Genomic DNA, 22235 nt, shown 5'->3' on the forward strand with positions numbered 1-22235 from the left:
AGCGACGGGATAACGTTCCCTGCTGAAGTTTGCGAACGATACTGTTGTTGTCGGCAATGCTTTATCGCTATGTGTATCTTTAGCTGCTTTGCCGGTGCTTTCCATGAGCCGTCCGTGTTCGAAATTGCAAAAACCTAATTACTGGAACATCCATATGTAGTGATAACGGAATTTTAAACCCTGACCTTTTTAGTACAATGCCTTAAGTTAACGAAGACACCTGGTATCATAGAGCGGAATACTTTATTTTGTTTACGTACAGCCTTTGTCAAATGATTCGAAGCAAATATGTTAAGGTGGTGGGTTATCTCTTTTGAGAACGTTTGAGCTCCGAGGATGCGATATAGATACTCTAGTAATTGGATCTTTTTTAGAAACAAAAAATCACTATTACGACAGTTAACAGGCGGTCTTTTTGCATATTGTTATGCAGTTGTTTAGATTGATTTTCCTTCCCATGGACCTTTTGTTATTTTTTTTTTCTTTTTGCTAATCGATCCACAACCCGCAATGACGTACGTAAGTTCACTGACAGTCAACAGACAGCATACGCATACTACGGAACACTTTCATATATTTCCTAGTCCGTGAACTTCATAACTGAATGACTACAGGTCTGTAGTTTCCATAAGAGTGGAAATTGTATAAAAATGCGCAGTTAGCTGGCATCCAGACGCGGTGCATCATGTCTACACTTGAGAAGTGCTGACGCGCGCTGACAGTTTAGGCTCGACGGGGGAAAAAAAGAACAATAAGAATGCACTCGCCTTCCTGTATCTCCATCCAGCATCCGACGCTGTCGCCCTGGAAGTTGAGCTCCTGGACGTCCAGGTCGGCCAGCTGGATGGAAGGCGTGCGCAGCGCCGACTTCTCGTACGCGTCGTGCCATTCGCAGCGCAACCGCTTGGCTTCGTCCCACGCTTCGATGATGTCCACGCCGTACTGGACCACGATGGTGTTCTCGTAGAAGCTGCCGTGGTGGTCCGGCTGCGGAGAAGGGAAAAACACCATTCGAGGTGGTGCCAACGAAAGGACTTTTTTTTTGTGCTTATTGAAATGAAAAGGAAAGAAGGAGATTTGGACACCCTGCAATGGTGACGGCTGTTCCTTTTCATATAATAGTAACAATAATTAGAAGAAAAAAAAATACTCTAAGAAGAAAGGAGTCAAGAAGTTTGAACGCCACGTCTTTCGTGAATGAGCGATACGATGCGCTTGGTTTCGTAGGTGTGGGTTGATAACAAAACAAGATATAGCATGTCGTCTGATAAGCAATTAAGGTTGAAAGGAGCAGTGACGCAGCTTTGCCTGGCGGTTTAAGGAATATAATAATAATAATAATAATAATAATAATAATAATAATAATAATAATAATAATAATAATAATAATAATCCAACGAGATCATTTAGAGTTCTCTATTCGAGATGTCAAACGAAGGAAAAACAGGAACGAACACAGTGAAGTAAGCAATAAAAAAGAGAGAGAGAACGGAAGGAGGAAGAAAGGCTTTCGTCTGACTGGGCTGTCAGCCTCAAACGGAGCTACAATTTGGCTTTTCAAAAATGTGTGTTCGCATGACAACTTTACTGCATACCCGACAGTTGCCTCTATATTTATGTACCTCCATAGCAGAATAACAGTAGAGAGTTATATCTAAGCTTAATGTTTCTGCAAGAAATGAAGGCTGACAAATGCATGTGGGCGCCCGTCGTCAAGATGTTTATAAAAAATATGAGACTATCCTGAAACATAACGACACTACCGCCAGTAATGGTCTTCCTTCAGACATTACACCGACAACGACACTAAGTCTGACTAGGGACGTCGCAGGGGCTGGTGAAACCATTCCGACCACTCCGATCCGGTGTTACAGGGTACTGCGCAGTTCGCTTAACGTGTTCGAGAAGAATATTTTGCGTTTACCGCTGCACTGTTCCTGTTGAAATTTTGCAGAAGCATCGCATTTTGGAGTCTACGTCGTTCAGTGTAACACTTGCCGCAGTTAATTGCCCTGTTTCTTAAGAAGAATTGCAAATTTGCCTTTGTTTGTGGGGATGCTACCTTCTGCTGCCGCGACGACGCAAGCGTAAACTTATGTCGCCTCCTGCCGGCAGCTACAGAAAGCAGCGTTTTAGGGAGGACTACCGAATATTGAATATCGGAGATATTCGAGGGGGTCTCCCTCGAATATCTCCCCTACGTCTGTCCAGCCCTGGCCCAGGAACGTTCGAGGGTCACCCACTGCCTACAGAGAACAGAACCTCCCTGATGCCGCTCTCACCGACCTGCTGTTCACATCCCGCCCCCACCATCCTGCACTACATAGCCTGGTGTTGCTTGTGGAGGTGAGCGGGATAGGTGCATACAACTGAGCACTGCTGCCCTTGCTGTCCCTGCGGCCTACTCCACGAACGTACGAGCTTGCCACACCTCCTTTCCCTACCTTTTTCTTTAATTCCCACTCTCCCCCAAGACGCTGCGCCGTGCTCCCAGATGGGCTGCAGAAATAAGCGTCCTTTCCTCAAGAACGGTCACATATAGAAGCGGCCACGTTTTCGGTGCGTCCGCTCATGGATCAGGTGGTTTTGATGCCCCGGTAGATGTGTTCCGCACTTCGTACCTTGGTGCCGCATCGGTCGTAGAAGACGTCGAAGTTCGCGGCCGTGATGCCCGAGCGGGGCCCCACGTAGACGCACTCGGGCTGCCCGTGGTGTCCCTTGGAGAATACGATGCCGTGGAAGGGCGCGCTGAACTGCAGCTGGACGCGCATGTGTCGCTTGCCGCAGGCCACCTCGACGCCTATCAGGCGTGGAAGGTCGCTCGGCGGCTCCGGCAGCGAGAGGTCCTTGCCCTCCCACGGGGGCTCGGCCTGTGAGGACGCCTGCACCAGGATAATGAGGACGAAAGCCGATTAATGATTATAAGAAAAGCCACTAGAGCGATTGAGGTGAGCGATTGATACAGTGAACGTTGCGCCACTTAGGAAGACAGGTATACAAATGGTCCTTCTGGCTAAGGACCACCTCGCTGTAGTCTGAGTTCAAATTTTGCGCGATGGTGGTATTTTGTTTTAAGTCATCTTTAAGGGCCTACTACTTGCTCGTTTTATTTGCACTGAATTAGCTGTATTCGTAGTCTGCGGCGTTGCCGGACCATAAAATTAGATTTTATAATTGGATAGAACTTGGCCACATGTTCCAAGAGGTCGGAACTGCCGTCTTGGAGACGATAGAGTGCGGAGTGATTTCGCCTTCTTAGTGACAGATGGCGCCATCGCTAGCTTTAAATTCAATTGTACTGCACATAGTCCATGTAATAATACAATTATGTAGATATCCAAAAAGAGGTTCGAAGGTTTAATTACCGTGGATGGGGTCTGCTATGCAGGTAGAGTACGGAGAATAAAACAAACCAACCAAAAGAGAAGTTACATTACAAAAAACGCACAATCAGCACCATAAAAAAAGGTCAGTCTAATATGGCAACAGTAGGAAAATGCTGTCAGGTAGATGCGTTAATAACGATTACAAAATGCCTGAGTTTTCTTTTAAAGAATTCCAATGAAGTCACCGATTTCATGTGCAACATTAAACTTTTTCAAAGGTGTATGTGAGGGAACAAGAGTTCCTTTTCTCTCTTTTTACGCTTTGTTGGGTCTGGAATTGCCGCAGATATAGCGCACACTTCTGCATAACTATGCAAAATACATTGGAAAAGACAATGTGGTATTTAACAAAATGCAGCCCTATAAGCAAATGCACGGTGGCCTGTGTAAAAAACAAACAAAAAGCAAAACAAAACAAAAAAAAAACAAAGGAGAGCGAAAGAGGCAGAGATGTTATACCTAGAGCGTATCTCGTGCTTGTTATCCTTACACGTTACACCTTAACACGACTATCCTACTGAACGCTCCATTTGAAGACTTTCTATATTATTTTTTCCCTGATACGTTGGAGAAAATTTTAACTATAGAATTAGCGCGCTTTTATTCGATGTCCGTTTTATAATTTCTCGTTGCCGGTGCCTTGCGGCTAACCCTTCTAGCAAAAAGCGTTGGTGAAGGATGTGGCATGCCGTATATATACTGAGCTCGTGATTTATTTCGCCTGGTCCAACATCTAGGAGTGCAGCTACCACTGCAAGCTGCAAAGGCGGACAGCACAGCACATGCTGGATGACCCTGTAAAAAACTATACAGGCTCCCCGGAACAATGGCGGTCTCCGCGGTCGCATAACTCAAAGAGCGTAAGCTGAAAGGCGAGTCAGCAGGCGAATTAGCGAAAACCGGCACTGTGAGAGGTGGAAGCGAACTTAAAGGCTGCTCAAGGGAGTCTAGCAGCGAAGAAAAAGGAATAAAACAAAACAAAACAAAGCCAGGTGAAGGAGCAGGGAAGGGAGATGCAGGGGTTATATATAACGGTGCTCTTAACAGCAGTGCACGCACATTACGAAAAAAGAAGACAGCATGACGCGTGTCACGATAATAGACGTTGCACGCGCAGAACCCCCCCCCCCCTTTTTTTTTTCTACTCAGCTACACGGTCTGTCAATTTATCTAACCCGTTACAGCCTTCAAGACGCGTCCGTTTGCGGTGGGTTTCCTCCGGTTAACAGGAAGCACCCACAGGTCCGCAACAAAACGGCGAGCACTCACCATGTTTTTTCCTCGCCGATCACTACGCGGTCACGCAGCTGAGGCCGAAAAAGATGCGCCCAGCGTTCGCACGGCGGGGGGTCTTTTCCGACAGTGTGTAGTGCATGCCGCCGCAGGGCAGGGCGTTCTCCGCGAGAAGGGCATGATTTCCGCCCGAGAACCATCGTTTCTAGAAGATCGCAATCGCCGAGAGATGACGACCATTCGAGTCACGCCGCGCGTGCTTCTGCGGCAGCGGCGGCGGCGCGTTTTCGACCCAGGCTTGCATGGGTGCTTTCCGCCGGCGGTGCGCCCTATGGTCCTGTTCAAACGCAACGCGCTAAAAAAAAAAAAAAAAAAAAAAAAAAGAAAACTCAGTCGAGCAGCTCGCACCTCGATCGCTTTGCGCGGAGTGCTGCGGGCTGACCCTGGAGATGCGTGCTTCATCTTCGGGACGTCCTCACACGGCGGAAAAAAAAAGCGTAGAGGGAAACAAGGAGAGGAGCGACCGCCATCCCACGAAATGCGGTTGGTCCTAAGTTCAGGGCTTTGTTATGAACAGTACTTAACATATTACGTTCAGTTTATCAAACTTTACTTGTGGATTTGGCGCTTTCGTGCGACTCCATATGCTCGTGGATGCGGAGCGGACGAAAAACAAACGCGCTCGGAGACACATCGAGCACGTCAAACTACGCAGACGAGTGTAGACCGCCGTATATGGGCCAACGCGTGAAGAACTGTCCTTCTTAGAGTCGTGGTGCAGCTGAAATATGACCCAAGCACAGATATCCGCTGCGACATAGCATATATCGCGAAAAAGAGAAAAGTTTAAATTAAATGTTAAGTGGGTGACCAGGACTGAGACCGCTTGGTTACCCTTCACTGATGGAAGTGGAAGAAATATATTGAGGAGAAGGAGAGAAAATCGAAAGCTGATCCGCACATGCAGCCAATACCGACGTGCTGGAACTATCGGCGCCGTATCACAAATAGTGGCTCAGTCCGGCTTACTTCAGGAATCACACCAATATCTAGCAGAGGTACAGGGCTGTTCTTGTGGGTCGTTACCCATTGTTGGGTATGAACTGGCAGCCGAAGTCTCGGTAAGGGTCTCAAGTACTTACAGATGGCTGCAAAAGCATATAATCTTGCTTGTTGTGTTAACCGGAGACCCGAAGCGCTCCGATCACGCTGCCGTGGCGTCGTTGGCAGATATATCGCGTCCTGCAGCTGAAGGACTCGACGAACGCCAACTATTACCGTGCGCACCATAACGACGGCGCCATGAGTCGTCATAGCGACGTGAGCGTGACTGCAAGGCCACGACGTCTTCCTTGTGGTTCGCCGCGCGGCTGTCTATATGCGGCGCGACTAGGAAAGTCTCGGACTGAGCTAAGCGCATTACACCGTGCCGTAGCATGGCGTGGCAACCCTGTCGCTGTCTCAATTGGTGTGGTCTTGCGATCCCACGGCAGTCACGTACGGTCATTCCCGTTGCAGAAGTGCAATTAGTGTTCCAGAAGTACTTTGTTGCGGGCTGGCTCATCTCGTGTTACAATGGTGACAAAATGATTGTATGCGTCCTGTACGCTTCCGGGGGGTGCACGTGATTGCATTGCCTATATCTTCCTGTCCCGACGTGCGATAAACACTTGATAATCTGCGCTCTGTCCCGCCTCTCTTTCCACACTTCATGTATCTTACTATATTTTTTTGTGCAGTACGTCGCTTGTACAGGAATTTGTGGCTTGTTTATGTGTACCGTTACGCGAGTGGGCTCCTGCTTCGAAAATACCAGCTATCTGCGAGAGTCACGTCTCTTAACTGCTATATTTCAGGCTGCACACCTTTTAGCAAGAGCAATTACTTCAGCGCAGCAGGATTCAAGCAGCGAAAGAATTCAGTTGGAGTCGCAGTTGCTGCGATGTACTTCGTTATTATGAATTTTGCTTCTTAATTGCACACACACGCACACGCACACAAACACGCACACACGTTGACTTTTATAAATTATTTTCTTTTTGGTGTCTATAGTTCGCCTTCAGAGGCTAGTTCAAAACAAACCAGATAGTGAAACTGCTCGGACAGATGTGCGACATTGGCGCGCTGCACTGGAAACCGTACAGCCCGTCTTCATATAGTTTTTTTTTAATCTGTATGCGCTTGTTATCTTATCAGAGTACCATTATCACCTGCACGCCAGCAGATCACAGACCATATTGCAAAGTTATATGCCTCTTCAGCTCTTTGAGGCTAAATGTATATTGCCGTTATGCGAAGCCTGTGCTCGCTGTATTTGGCTCTGTGATCGTGTATATATCTGACTACCGCCAGGACCACGTTTACTCTTCGCTCTCAGTTTTCTGAACCATCGTGCACTGTTTTCTTCTGTTCTTACATTGCCTTCCTTTTAACACCGCTAGAAGAAGCCGCCGCCATGTACAGTTAACTAAAGCCTGCTTCTTTTCCTGTCATTCCAATAAGGAAACGCACAATGCAGTTTTCTGGGATTCAGTAGCTTCGTGTTCTTTCAGTAATCTTCGGGGCAATAAGTGCGTGCCCGTTGCCTAGGTGTTTAGTTTTTCTTGTTGTCTCTCTTGTCTTCGCGTGCTTCATTTTCTATTCATGTGCTATTACGTGCGCCGCACGTGATGCTCCTAGTGAAACTTGCCTGAACATATTCTCTCGCTCACGTGATTAATCGCATAGCTGGACGTGCATGAGTAGGAACACAAGACGCACCTGAGTGGACACATAGAAAAGCGTTTGCGGCGCACGTCTTGGGTTCCTGCGCTGCACGTCTATACTTATGCATTACCAACAAGCCCCAAATTCACACTCTCGATAGCGTGCAGTTCGTCTCTCATCGCCCGTGGCAATCGAGAGAAAGGTGTATCGCTGGAATCAACCAATCAGGAGTGCGATGAAATGTGGACGCATGCGTGGGTTTCACCGCGGGCCATTCGTTTCCCCAGGACGGTGCCTGCTCAATGCACAAGGAGATACGCAGAGCGCGCCGCTCATCTTCCCATTCCAGTGTCAGGCTAACGGTATTTGTCGAGCCTTCGAGACATCGGGGAAACGTTAAGCCCGCGACAGGTCCGGCGAGTCTCGCAAGTATCTACTGTATCGTCTAACCTCCGCGAAAGCGCGCGTATGTCTTTGCAGTATTGTTCCTCGATCTTAGTACATGAAGCCCCGCACCCGCGGCGTACAGGTAATAGCAAACAGGGGGTGCAGTTGGTAGCTAGACTTCCCCTGCCCTTGTTTTCCTCTGGCATCGGTCTCTCAAAGTACCTCGACTGTTGCCTGGCAAACGGGGCGCTTTAATTAGAAAGCACTTAAAGGGACCTATTGTCCTATGTAGGGTGCGACGCTGTGCGTTCCCAGCCGCATGGGGTGCTGGAGCGAGCGCTGAATACGACACGCACATCGAATTTGCTACGTCAGCCACGTCACGCCTTTCCGCGCGGGCACGTAGCTCGCGATATCGCGCGGACGTGTTTCCACTCGAGCACGCGCGCACTCGGGCGCCCATCGCCGCAGGCGGCTGCAGCGAGCAAGGGCACTGCAAGAACGAACCGGCGGCGGTGGGACTGTCCCCTTGAACCTGCGCCCCCGTAGCTTCGCCATCACCCCGCAGAGCCGTCCTTCTTTCTTTCTTTTTCGGGGTCGCGTTTGCGCTGCACAACGGTCGGCCACGTTGTCCGTGTCTCCTGCCGTAGCAGTCGCCCTCGATAATTCCATGGAAGATCCTTCCTTCTCTCTCTCGAAAAGGAAACGAGACAGATATAAAAGGAAATGCAGATACAACACACGCGCCGAAATCCACGTGAAGCGAAGCTTTAGTGAAGAGGTTAGCTGAATGCTAAACAACTAACGGCGATGCGTACAAATGTGTTAACTGGCATGCTATGCAACGTGCAATCTCCATACTGTACGAATGCCAGAACTTTAGCTTTGTGCAATTTTTGTGCGTATGTGTTACACCGCTCACAAGCCCAATGGTGTAATAAAAATTCCAGGTGGAGCGGATGCACTATGTGAGACGTATGTGCAGTGATGTCACGAGGGCGAAGGCGATGTGTGATGCTTGCGGAGGTAAGAATGGCGATGACAGGCGTATGCAAATGGAATTTCGACCCATACGCTTAAGGATTGTGTGCGGTGTTGTGTCACAATGCACCTACACTTACCTAATGCCTGAAGCAAGGAAAATTAAGTAAATAAAAGAAAATATACGTTGAATATAATGCACTATGTCATTTAGAGGTTCCTGCGCTTTAGAGATACCTACGAGCCGATATTATATAGTCGGGTTTTATGTGAGGATTTATTTGTAATTGTTAATATTTTTTGTTACGCGCAAAAGAGGTTCACTGTCGGTCAGCATACGAGGGTCAGTTAAGCCAGTGTGTTGGTACCTGCATTCGGCGCGCATAGAACCTTCGCATGTATAACCACAAATACAAAGTCTAGATATCGGCTGACTCAGCAACAGAGAGAAGCCAGTAGCAGCATTTTGATAATACATATAGTTATTCTGTTCATGAGCAAGCATTCTTGCCTGCCAGCTCGTATTTAGGTTTCTTTTTAAATGTGTAAACATTTCTGCGCTATACTCAACGAGGCAACTCGTACGTCTGTCCGTCAAGTAAGACGAATCGCTTTAAAGAGGTTAATGCGTAAAACAAAGTAAAGTCGAAAGGAAAAAGGTTGGCGGTGGTGAGTTTCCAACATATGGACACTCGATTAGAAAAGGAAGACAGAAAGCAAGAAGATGAAAGGCAGGCAGGTCAACCAGACCAGCGTCAGGTTTGCTACCCTACACTGCCGAGTATCTAACCCACTGGGCTAAACATTCCATCATCATCATCATCATCAGCCTGGTTACGCCCACTGCAGGGCAAAGGCCTCTCCCATACTTCTCCAACAACCCCGGTCATGTACTAATTGCGGCCATGCCGTCCCTGCAAACTTCTTAATCTCATCCGCCCACCTAACTTTCTGCCGCCCCCTGCTACGCTTCCCTTCCCTTGGGATCCAGTCCGTAACCCTTAATGACCATCGGTTATCTTCCCTCCTCATTACATGTCCTGCCCATGCCCATTTCTTTTTCTTGATTTCAACTAAGATGTCATTAACTCGCGTTTGTTCCCTCACCCAATCTGCTCTTTTCTTATCCCTTAACGTTACACCTATCATTCTTCTTTCCATAGCTCGTTGCGTCGTCCTCAATTTGAGTAGAACCCTTTTCGTAAGCCTCCAGGTTTCTGCCCCGTAGGTGAGTACTGGTAAGACACAGCTATTATACACTTTTCTCTTGAGGGATAATGGCAACCTGCTGTTCATGATCTGAGAATGCCTGCCAAACGCACCCCAGCCCATTCTTATTCTTCTGATTATTTCCGTCTCATGATCCGGATCCGCCGTCACTACCTGCCCTAAGTAGATGTATTCCCTTACGACTTCCAGTGCCTCGCTGCCTATTGTAAATTGCTGTTCTCTTCCGAGACTGTTAAACATTACTTTAGTTTTCTGCAGATTAATTTTTAGACCCACTCTTCTGCTTTGCCTCTCCAGGTCAGTGAGCATGCATTGCAATTGGTCCCCTGAGTTACTAAGCAAGGCAATATCATCAGCGAATCGCAAGTTACTAAGGTATTCTCCATTAATTTTTATCCCCAATTCTTCCCAATCCAGGTCTCTGCATACCTCCTGTAAACACGCTGTGAATAGCATTGGAGAGATCGTATCTCCCTGCCTGACGCCTTTCTTTATTGGGATTTTGTTGCTTTCTTTATGGAGGACTACGGTGGCTGTGGAGCCGCTATAGATATTTTTCAGTATTTTTACATACGGCTCGTCTACACCCTGATTCCTTAATGCCTCCAGGGTGCCCAATTGTGAACGTATCTGAACCATATGAATGTGTTGTACCGGAGGTACAAAACAAATGTCAAAGGAGAACAGTTTCTATGAAGCCTAACTGAAAAATTTGGTGATGGCGGAATAAAAGCCATCTCTATGACCACATGCAGAGCCAAATCATTGTAGACACCAGAAAAATTCCGACTTTCCATAAATTTAATGCAACACGCCACATTCCCGATGCGTTTCGGCGGTCGCAGGAAGTGCCTTCCGTTAGGCCGTTACTTCACAGATCGAAATGTCATCGACCTCTGAGGGCATATGAGCTTCGCGTCGCGCAGCACTGACAGTTAAGCATTCAATGAGTTGATAAGGATGATAAGGAATGATTAGAAGTTATATGGGTCTCATCACGGTTGATAAGGGTTCGACGCGGATGGATAAAGGGCTAAAAGCGATAAAGGCTTATATTGATTAGAGCAATTCTGATAAGGTTGATAGGGACCTATAAGAATTGATAAGGGTCTGATCGACTTCTATAAAGACCGATAATGGCCGATAAGGGTCGGATCGTGTTCGATAAGGTTGATAAGGACAGAAAAGGGATCGAATCGATTGCGATAAGGTTGATAACAACCGACAATGGTTGATAAGGGTCGGATCGAGCCCGATAAGATTGATAACAGCCGATACGGGTTGATAAGGCTCGTATCTAGTCTAATAATTAAGGCTGATTACGGCAGATAAGGATTGGTGAGTGTTTATACTGGCGGGATCAAGTTTGGTAAGATTAATGATGACACCGGGCTGCGTGGAAATGGGCAAGTGGCACAATGCTTACTCATACTCAGACAACTATCCAGAGGAGTTCGTGCGTGAACCTTTCTTCCTTTTCTATCCTCGGAAGACTATTTATTTTTGTTTATATTTCTTAAATTTTAAGTTATTGTGCGCATGGATACAGTATACGTGATGCATTATTTAAGTCGTGTCTGAACGTTTCCAACTTCATGGGACTGTGTGGTGCATATATGTATGTTTCTGTTATTAATGCCTCTCAGCTTCCCCGTTGCCATGTAACTATAGGGTCACCAGACCCAGTCAAGCTACATAGCGCAGCGTTTTGTCCGAGGCCCCTCTTAGATCTTGTGAAAATAATTTAAGTGTGGTTCTGATAACCTTTCTTTTCCCGGGTTACCGACTAACCAGTGGGAGAAAATAACCCAAACCCGGCTCATTTCATGCAGGTGTATACTCTGAAAGTGGCTTGAAAAAAAATTTAGGCCCGCAGTTAATCGCTACCACTACTGAAAAGTGGCAGTGACCACTTTTCGGGTAGTCACTGCCAATGCAAACATATTTAAACGCAATGCAAATCTGACGGAAGCAAGGCTCCGTTGCAGTGGGCGCATCGCAGTGCAGGAGAGAAACAAACGCGCCCCATCGCTCTGGCCAGAGAACCGCAATTCTGCACGAACAGGAGGCAACGAAAACCGAGCCTGTGCCCAGCAGCACGCCGCATAAAATATGGCGAACAAAAGGCAAGCTGACCGCAAACGCGCTCAGCGAAGCGCCGTTCGTCGCCGGTGGTTTTACACCGCGGGAGGGGGGGGGGGGGAGGGGGAGATGCAAAGTTGGTCGTCCATCCGGCCGAACAAACGAGCTCATTAAGAAAGCCCTCGCGCCCTGACCACACGCTGCAGAGCCGCTTTCGTTCGGTTTTATGGGCCGTTATGGGAGCAGCGCGGGCAGTTGGCGGGCACAGCGCTTCGTGCGTGTAACGTCGGAGCCCCCGTCGGGCCTCCGGTTACCGATCGTTTTTTTTTTTTCGGTAAAGATCTATCGCGCCGCGCCTAACATTCATCGTGTGCGCGTCCTGACCACCCGCGTCGATCGCGTGCGAGCGGGCGCTTGTCGCGTCAAGAGGCAGTTTCCGGAAACAAACAAACTGGATTTAAAAAAAAAAAAATTCTCCCGCGTAGTGGGTGCAGTGGGTCGAACTGTTGCGGTTGTTACGCACGCGAATGTTGTCGAGGAAGTGGACGCGCGGCGTTAGAGAGGATCCAGAATCCATGGTGTCGTGTTGAGGGAGTTTTGTTAACACAGGCTGAAGCCCTTTTTTAATTAGGTAAACAAACGTGACCTTTCATTTTGAAATGTTTCTTGCGCTAAAGCATGCGCTGAATTTAATTTTATGGATGCGTCTGAGCATTCATCAGAGAGCTGCGGGTTTTGGTGCAAATGTTAGGGAAGATCACAGTGAGTAAGGTGCTATTACTACTTGCTATGAATAAACCGGAATATAGGTTGAGATACTTTCTTGAAAAAAGCAGGCTGAAAAGACTCTTCGTCTTCTAAACGGCGGTCTTTAGCAAAATGTGAGTCGTCGTCTGGCAACCTACGGCGTGCATGTTGGCGAACGCATAGCCAAAGCCGTAATCATATCCAAATGTGATTTCGGGCACCTTTCTTTTCTTTTACTGTCGCCAGCGTCTTGTGTGCGTTCTTCCGATTGACCTCACGTGTGATCTTTTTTCCGTCGGGTGAGTGAAGGGGGGGGGGGGAGGGGGGGGGGTACCGACATACGGACACGGTTCTGAGCGTCGTTCAAGCTAGAAGTTGCAAACTTCGCCGGCGAGAGAACGGCAATGTGACCGCGCTGCATGAGTTTGCAGTTTCGAAAAAAAAAAAGCAAGTCCGGAAGGCGGCTCGGGACAAACGGGCGTCTTCTGACGACACTTCTGCAAGTTCGGATGAATGAGAGTGCAGCTCCCATGATGTAAGAGTGATAGCGTTGTGAAAATAAACGTGTTTCGGCGATGCTCTTGTTGTGCCCTTTTCTTTATTTTTTTTGCTACAAGGTATGGGTAGACCTATGTTCCGGTTTATACGGCAGTCAAGTCTTCCAGACACGTTTAATATTAACCCGTTACCCAGCAGTCTACACAACGTGTAGCTGTAACACTGTTACTTTTCATATGGTCGTAAAAGCACGTTTTTGTCATGTATCTATCAGGTCCCATCGTCCGATCATCCTTTCTATTTCTTTACGATGTAATAACTCCTTTCGACTAGCTTATTACGAATAATAATAATAATAATAATAATAATAATAATAATAATAATAATAATAATAATAATAATTATTATTATTATTATTATTATTATTATTATTATTATTATTATTATTATAAACGCGACATTTGGCCATAGCGCCACCGGCCGCCATTGAAAGCGTAATCAAATGATGCGTATACCTCACCTGATGCAAGATGTCTACAGGGTCTTTTGCTCAAGTACCAGTACCTCGCGGGCGCTTTTGATACCTACGAACTGTCAAATTCGCCTGTCTGAATGCGGTCGACGTGTTACCTATCCGGTGCCTTCATTGGAGAATTGGATGTCCTGGCGTTCCGTGTCAGCGGAGAGCATTGCAGGCGGTGGGCGGTAAAATACCACCGTTCGTGAATCTAAGAACTCCGCTAAGGCGTGAATCTATCTATCTATCTATCTATCTATCTATCTATCTATCTATCTATCTATCTATCTATCTATCTATCTATCTATCTATCTATCTATCTATCTATCTATCTATCTATCTATCTATCTATCTATCTATCTATCTATCTATCGGTCTATTTCGTTCTTTCTTTCCTTCCTTCCTTCCTTCTTCCTTTCTTTTCTTTCTTTCTTTCCTTCTTTCTTTATAACATTAGCCAATTGCACAAGCTAACTGGCCAAGTTTTCCAACACCAAGACGTCACTAGTTCAACGGAATGAATTCGACACTTTTTTTTACACGTAATTGCAGTTGCTCAAGCCGACAGCAACGTTTGCCAATACCAAGACGTCTTTGGTTCAAAGGAACGTGTTGGACACTTTTTATTGCACATTATTGTAGTTGCTCAAGCCAAGAGCAAAGTTTTCCTGCACGAAGACGTCTTTGGTTCAACGGAACTAGCTCGACACTTTCTCGTGGGCATTATTGCAATTGCTCAAGTCGACAGTTCTCTGTGGCCGTATACAGTCTTCGTGCGCACCTTCGAGTCGTCGCTCGTATATTGCTCTCTGCCTTCCTTTCTCTCTCTTTTAATCCCGTTACCTCTTTACCCAGTGCAGAAGTTGCCCAGTGCAGGGTAACGAACTGGACGGCCGTCTGATTAGCATTCCTGCATTTTCTTACCTCTTTTTCTCTTTTTTCTCATAATGTGTTGCAAGTTCAACAGAAAAAAAAAAAACACTTTACATAAATGGCGAAGCGAGAGCGGGGGCCACAGCACGCGTTGACACGTGTTGCGTGTGCTTTGTTATTGTGTTATCGTTAATCTATGGTATTTATTGCCTGAAGTCACGGTTGCAGGCTCACCAGTCTTTTTTATTTCTTACAAAGAAACATCGTTTGCGGTCATCATTTACTAAATACGTTTTTTTTTTCAGTAACGTAAAAGTGATTACGTTTACTTGTCCACGCAAGTGTAACAGCAAGTGCAAGTGCAACAATATAATAGTCATGAGATTAGATCGGGCTGCGCAGGCTTTGACGTTGCGTTGGTATTTGCCACTCGGGCATTGTCACTTGGATCAGTTACAAGCAGAAGTTAAAGAAATTAACTAATGATATCTACACAGCAGCCACGCATAGTGTTACACATGCGATAATATTGTGCATGGCGTCACAGTAGGCCTTAATATGGTCCCGTAAATTCTATTACGAACGCTGTCTATTTAGGTCTGACGAATCACAATCAAAACCAGCACGCCTGTTAGCATAATTTCAGATAACAACGAGGATTCTGAACTTATATATGTGAACATGCGCATTTGAACGGAAGGAACAGAAGTTAGAATGCAGAGAACCTTAATTATAGTGTGGTCGCTTTCTTAATAAACATTAATGTTCATGTAACAATCGAAGAAGACCACCAAGTCACCGTTGCCAGTTGTTTTTCAGGAGAAGCCCTTCCTTGACGTCACGAGCGCCTAAGCAAAATACCCGACAGAAAATTTATTTTTATTTCCATGTTTCGTCGTGTCATTTTTGTCTGTTCGTTTGACAATCAGCTGCCGTTGTAAAGCCGGCGACAAAGTTGCCAACATGTTTGATACACCAAATAAATAAATAAATAAATAAATAAATAAATAAATAAATAAATAAATAAATACCAAGGTGTATTCTGTCAGCAGTGACGAGCTGCACCAGGAGGATTTTTTTCATAATTGAACTAACGATAATTAAATGAGAGTAATGAATGGACTTTTTAATTACATAGTTGAGTGCGGGAAATCTGATTAAAATTAATATTCGTGTATTAAAACACCTGATTCAGTTGTTTTCAGCAGGCTATGTCTCGCGTAGTTATTTTTCCCGCGTTATAGAGAAAATGCGTGAAATATGTATATGGCCGCATGATTACGTGTCCGTGAGCCGCGACACCAGCGGTCCCAGGCGTCACTCTGAAAAATTACCTCTAAAAATTAAATTATGGGGTTTTACGTGCCAGAACCACTTTCTGATTATTAGGCACGCCGTAGTGGATGACTCCGCGAATTTCGACCACCTGGGCTTCTTTAACGCGCACCTTAATCTAAGTACACGGGTGTTTTCGCATTTCGTCCCCATCGAAATGTAGCCGCCGTGTCCGGGATTCGATCCCGCGACCTCGTGCTGCTCAGCAGACCAAGACATTAGCCGCTGAGCAACCGCGGTGGGTCGAGTTAACTCAGCCTTTGTCCTCCTCCTCAATGCGGCTGCGCACTGCATTGGCTTCGCGCTTCCCGCATGAAAGGCAGCTCACAGTTAGCTGTGAAAAACGCCAATACCGATCCCTGGTCGCTTTCACGTGGCCGCCGAGCCAGGCATTGAGCAGAGTTAATTCTTCCGACTGACGCGTGGAACCGCTGGTGTCGAGGCGCGCGGACGCGTTATCATGCGGCTATTTTCATATTTCGCGCGTTTTCTATAGAACGCGGAAGAAATAGTTACGCCGGACATAGCACAATGGAAACAACGGAATCGGGTGTCTTAAAACACAATTATTCCTTTTCTGTTGAAATTCGCGCACTCAATTGAGTAAGTAAAAGGCTCGTTAATGAATGTCATATAATTATTGACAGTTCAATTATTTAAAAAATCCCCCTGGTACGGTACACTACGGCTGACAGAATACCATTCGTTCCGTCCTCGTATAATTTTTTAGTTTATTTTAAAGAGCTTGGCTAGCGTTGGCTGGGTCTACAGAAGTCTCGCGAGCACATGACTTAAATGCTAATTCATGTGCAGCTAGTGCCATTCTTCCAGCATTCGTACATTCATTGTAATCATACTTACCACACAGATGCAAGAAAAATACTCCAGCTGCTCAGTAAATAGTATTTTTAAGTATATGCTGGCCGCCAGAACTTCCGACAAATGTGCAATGCGGAAAAGCCAACTTTATACTTTTCTAGGGTGTCAAGTTTTTCGATCCGTTGTAACTTGATAATTTTTCTGTACCTTTGGCTGGTGTATTGCGATATAAGAATTTAGTTCGATTTCGGAATCCACAGGCCGAAAAGCTTGAGGCCTACTTCTGGCTTTGTTTTGAGCCTCTTCAACGTCACTTTGCGTTGGTTTCTGCTTCACCTCAGTGTTCATCTGCATAAAGGAGAAGTCATCTGTCGAGAATTTTTTAAATATTTTTTTAGGCTATGCGATGCTTAATCTAGCTCACAAATAAAGGCAAGAAAGAAGTGTTCCATAGGAGTTAGGAAACTGAAGTGAGAGTAACCGGCTTAGGCTGGTTAGGATTCCCGCCTTTTTTGTTGCCATTTGCCTCTCTCGCACACACAAGCGTTTGTCACTGGGCGCATATTTGGCGCAGTGCAACGCGACAGTTCTCAAGAGTAATTATGCCGCAGTCCTCATGGAAATTCAGCATATAGAGTAGATGGAATGGCGGTCGCCTTGATGCGTCAGGAAATGCATTGAATATCTGAATAAAGGGGCGTGTTTTTAGGGGTCATATTCGCAGCTGCATAGAAGCATACAAGAGGAAGGCGAATGAAGAGTATATTGCATGAGGAAAGATGGTTCACTTGATCCGCCAAGAAGTTTGGTGCTTAGATTGGTGCTTAGATTCACCAAGCAATCTGGCTTATATGGCAATAGCAATTATACGGACACTTGAGTTGCGTTCACGCCCCCACCGCCGCAGCTGTCCAGGGTGGACGGCGCATGCATGGCGTTACGTCTCAATGCGGCGATGAGCATTCCTTGGACGTTTCCCACGAAACATTCCTTTCATCAACGTGCACCTAGACGACGCCGGGGCCCGACATAGACTGTGACGCGAAAACAAAGGAGCTCACATCGGGGCGACAACTGCCGTCCTCCGTGGAGGCGCTAATTAACGCGAAGACCCCTCCACCTGAACCTGTCAAGCTGAACTAATTGGCGAGAGAGGCCAGCGTCGAATGCTACCATGAGAACAGCGTCAGCTTGAGTTTCCCAGATTGTGACGTGGTTGCTTCGTACGCGGGGGTGAGAGTGCAACATAGGAGGCGGAATCCGGCGGTACGGTGCGTCGACATGGGAGGGATATTTCGACCGATTCGACGATTGTCGTTGGCCGAGATACAGTCATCAGATTCCCTAGTCTAGTCTCCCAGGGAAGAGGACTGTTTTAAAAGCGAAGACCTGTGATGTGTATGGTGGCTAACGTGTCCTGATGTGGACTCGGACATTTAATATGCTCCTACATGCAGTGGGCTTCCGTATCCGGAACCGGTGTAAATAATGTAAAATAAATCATTTTTTCTTCATTCCTACTACCGGACGTACTCATCACTGTGCCCGGAGGATTCCTTGCCCAAACGCCACCCCGAAACAATGGCCACTGCGACGCAGAACGCACGCGTTTGGGGCGAGTCACCACCGAAGGGAGCGGCAGCACAGAACATTCACTTTAGAACAAGCGCAAAGAAAAATTAAAATATGGGATCTTACGTGCCCGAACCACGATCTGACTGTGAGGCACGCCGTAGTGGGGGGCTCTGGATTAGTTTTTACCACCTAGAGTTCTTAACGTACACCTAAATCTAAGAACACGGGTGTTTTTGTATTTCGCCCCCATCGAAATGCGGCCTCCGTGGCCGGGATTTGGCCCCGCGACCTCGTGCTTAGCAGCGAAGCACCAAAGTCACTAAGCAACCACGCCGGGTAAAGAACAAGCACGCGCGCTCTCTGCTGCCGGCACTCATCATCACTCCAGCATGGTGACGGCGAGTGCTCGCAGTTATCTAGCGAACTATGTTCACGTGTGTTTGGGTGCGTGACACAACACGTGTTCAGTTAGTAAGCGAATGTATTCTGCAATTTATACTGGTGATAAATATATACAAGCCTTCGCGTATAACACACTAAGGAAACTAGATGATCATCCTCTGAGTGAACAGACTACTAGAGCACCGACCCCACCGAACACCGGCTCAGAAGGCAGTTAAGCCACTTTTGTGCTTTCTGAGAACGTCTGGTTTGCACGTGCTTTGGCTCAAAGACTGTCTGTGCATGCATCTGTACCCTCTCTCTCCCGTCTCTCTCTTCCCCTTCTCCCTTCCCCGAGCGTAGGGTAGCCAACCGGTGTCTTGACAGGTTAACATTCCTGCCCTTCCTTATATTCCTCTATCTCTCACTCGCGTTATATTCTAAAACTTTGCTATCGCTGCCAATGCTCCGCCCCACCCCTCTTTTTTGTTCGTACTTCTCTAGTGCGACGTTTTTCGTACGACTTCCGTGCCAGCTTTGGACTCATGCAGAAAAAGGCTGGCACTAGACCAGCACTATCTCGCAAAGTCTGCCAAGTAATCGAACGGAAAGACCCTGCCGTTGGAAACGAGTGACGAAGTGCAGAGGCACTAATAATGCAGTGCTGTAGCGAATAGCTAAGTGCTCCCCTTTCTAAACTACTTTAGGAAGTGCGAGCGAATCTGATGAACCACCAACAGACGAAGAGGAGGAAATCGAAGAAAATATTTGTGCGTACAGCCACGTCATTGTTAGCTCATCCGTCATTGTGGGAATACGTGCCATGTTTTAAAGGGCCACGATAATCATCATCGTCATCGTAAGCATTCATCACTAGGAGGGTGGCATAGTCATGACTTGTAGATTGATGAGTTCTCCGTCTTCACGCAAGTAGACAGGGACCGACACTTGTTTCGCTGTTGGGTCACTAAAACTTGCTTTCTTTCGTTACAAATGATGTAAACACGATCACCCATTTTCGTATTGTTCCATCTGCATCCGCGAAACATTTCTTTGGCATTACTCTCCTACATGCTGTATTTTCAACACTACATCAATCAATTTACTTAATAAATCAATTTCCTTAATCAAAAAATTAGAAAAATATATTTCTTCCGTAGTTTATTTGCCGTGCGTTGCGTCAGCTTTGACTTTGGTTTCAGCGATCTCGAGGCGTTTCTCGTTATTTTTTCCCTATTATTATTTAGCAGCTTCAGTTATTTCGTTTTCTTCTGTCCTTTCGTAATCTTTTATTAGATATTTTCTTATTCCTGTGCTGTCAGTTCTCGTTGCATATGTGTTCATTCCGTCGAAGGCTAATCAAATACATTACCGTAGACCTTCTTGAGAGTTCACAGGCCGAGAGGAGGTCGTATGCGCATGTTTATGTGGCACGTCCACCATCAAAACAGAGAGTTTTAGCGTGTTTGGTATTCCGGTAAACGCAGGCCGACTGGAATGTCTTGCCGGATGGGCGGAGGCGCTACCGTGAGTGGCCTGCACGGTGCAGCCACCAGATGGTTGCAGTGTGGCTGAGCCATGCGGCTGCACCGTGCAGGTAACTCACCTTCGCGCCTTCGTTCGCCCTGTATTCCACTTACTATGTCTGCGTATACCGGACACGTTAAACCTCTTTAATATTAGTGCATAGTTCAGCTCAGCGTTACCGTTCCACCATTACCGTTGCTGATACCACATACGCCTAACTGCGCATTCACGCTCGTTGACAGGCGATGTCGGTACAACGGTAAATCTATAATGAAATAATCTATTTTCTGTAGGCGTCCTTACCTTCCATAGAGAAAGCTGAACGAGGAGCACCAGGGTGACGTCCTTCCACCGCATGTCGTTGTGTCCGGTAACCTGCGCAGTGGACAAAAGGAACGACGGTTATGGACAGTGACAGGACAGAAATTTGGCCATGATCGACCACTGCTAGACAACGAATTCAACTTAAAAAGAGAGTAAAGAGAAGGACTAAACCAGTTTGAACTAGCAAAATATTTTCTCGAAGAATAATCTTTGTTAAATTTGATGCAATAGGTGAATATGAAAACTTAAAGCAATCTCGTTTCTACATCCTTCATTACATATCATCGCGCGTAGGACATCATCTCAAGGTCGAAGTGCCTAACTGTCGTACTAAACGGTAATAAAATAGTCATTTGTTCCAAAGACCAGCGTTGACGGAAATCACCCGTCGACCTCCATCACCTAACTCTGAGAATCTGCATCCTTCATGTTTGCAGTTAGAGAAATCTTGTAAAGAAATGTGCCTGCTCATGCACTTCAGTTTTTCTTCACGTTCCGACTCATGCCTGTAACTATTCGTGGCCCCCTGTGTATCAGGAGAAATAAATAAGATAAATTATTCGTTTCACATTTTTAAATTTCGCATCGTTGCCTCAGTGCTGGTACTTCAGTATGATACGTCACACATTTTAAAGCGTTTTTTGTGTTTGGTCCGTTGTGGCCCAGGAAACGTCCCTGAAACTTGTCAAGCTCAGTCCTTGGCTCTGTTAGAACATCATCATCATCATCATCATCAGCCTGATTACGCCCACTGCAGGGCAAAGGCCTCTCCCATACTTCTCCAACTACCCCGGTCATGTACTAATTGTGGCCATGCTGACCCTCCAAACTTCGTAATCTCATCTGCATACCTAACTTTCTGTCGCCCCCTGCTACGCTTCCCTTCCCTCGGAATCCAGTCCGTAACCCTTAATGACCATCGGTTATCTTCCCTCCTCATTACATGTCCTGCCCATGCCCATTTCTTTTTCTTGATTTCAACTAAGATGTCATTAACGCGCGTTTGTTCCCTCACCCAATCTGCTCTTTTCTTATCCCTTAACGTTACACCTATCATTTTTCTTTCCATAGCTCGTTGCGTCGTCCTCAATTTAAGTAGAACCCTTTTCGTAAGTCTCCAGGTTTCTGCCCCGTACGTGAGTACTGGTAAGACACAGCTGTTATACACTTTTCTCTTGAGGGATAATGGCAACCTGCTGTTCATGATCTGCGAATGCCTGCCAAACGCACCCCAGCCCATTCTTATTCTTCTGATTATTTCACTCTCATGATCTGGATCAGCAGTCACTACCTGTCCTAAGTAGATGTATTCTCTTACCACTTCCAGTGCCTCGCTACCTATCGTAAACTGCTGTTCCCTTCCGAGACTGTTAAACATTACTTTAGTTTTCTGCAGATTCATTTTTAGTCCCACCCTTCTGCTCTGCCTCTCCAGATCAGTGAGCATGCATTGCAGTTGGTCCCCTGAGTTACTAAGCAAGGCAATATCATCAGCGAAGCGCAAGTTACTAAGGTATTCTCCATTTACTCTTATCCCCAATTCTTCCCAATCCAGGTCTCTGAATACCTCCTGTAAACACGCTGTGAATAGCATTGGAGAGATCGTATCTCCCTGCCTGACGCCTTTCTTTATT

The 22235-nt window shown here is 46.4% G+C and overlaps 1 protein-coding gene across 1 annotated transcript in view; it reads right to left on the reverse strand.

The window, feature by feature from the left end:
• LOC126540840 (uncharacterized) overlaps positions 1 to 22235 on the reverse strand; it is a 145181-nt gene that overhangs the window by 10169 nt on the left and 112777 nt on the right. The window contains exons 2-4 of the mRNA XM_050187669.3: positions 20581 to 20652; positions 2622 to 2882; positions 768 to 987 (exon numbers count right to left, since the gene is read on the reverse strand). Of these exons, the coding sequence (XP_050043626.1) occupies positions 768 to 987; positions 2622 to 2882; positions 20581 to 20634 (535 nt within the window). The 5' untranslated portion in view covers positions 20635 to 20652. The remainder of the gene's footprint in view (positions 1 to 767; positions 988 to 2621; positions 2883 to 20580; positions 20653 to 22235) is intronic.

This window comes from Dermacentor andersoni, chromosome 2 (genome assembly GCF_023375885.2).
Source record: "Dermacentor andersoni chromosome 2, qqDerAnde1_hic_scaffold, whole genome shotgun sequence".
NCBI classification, from domain to species: Eukaryota; Metazoa; Arthropoda; class Arachnida; order Ixodida; family Ixodidae; genus Dermacentor; species Dermacentor andersoni.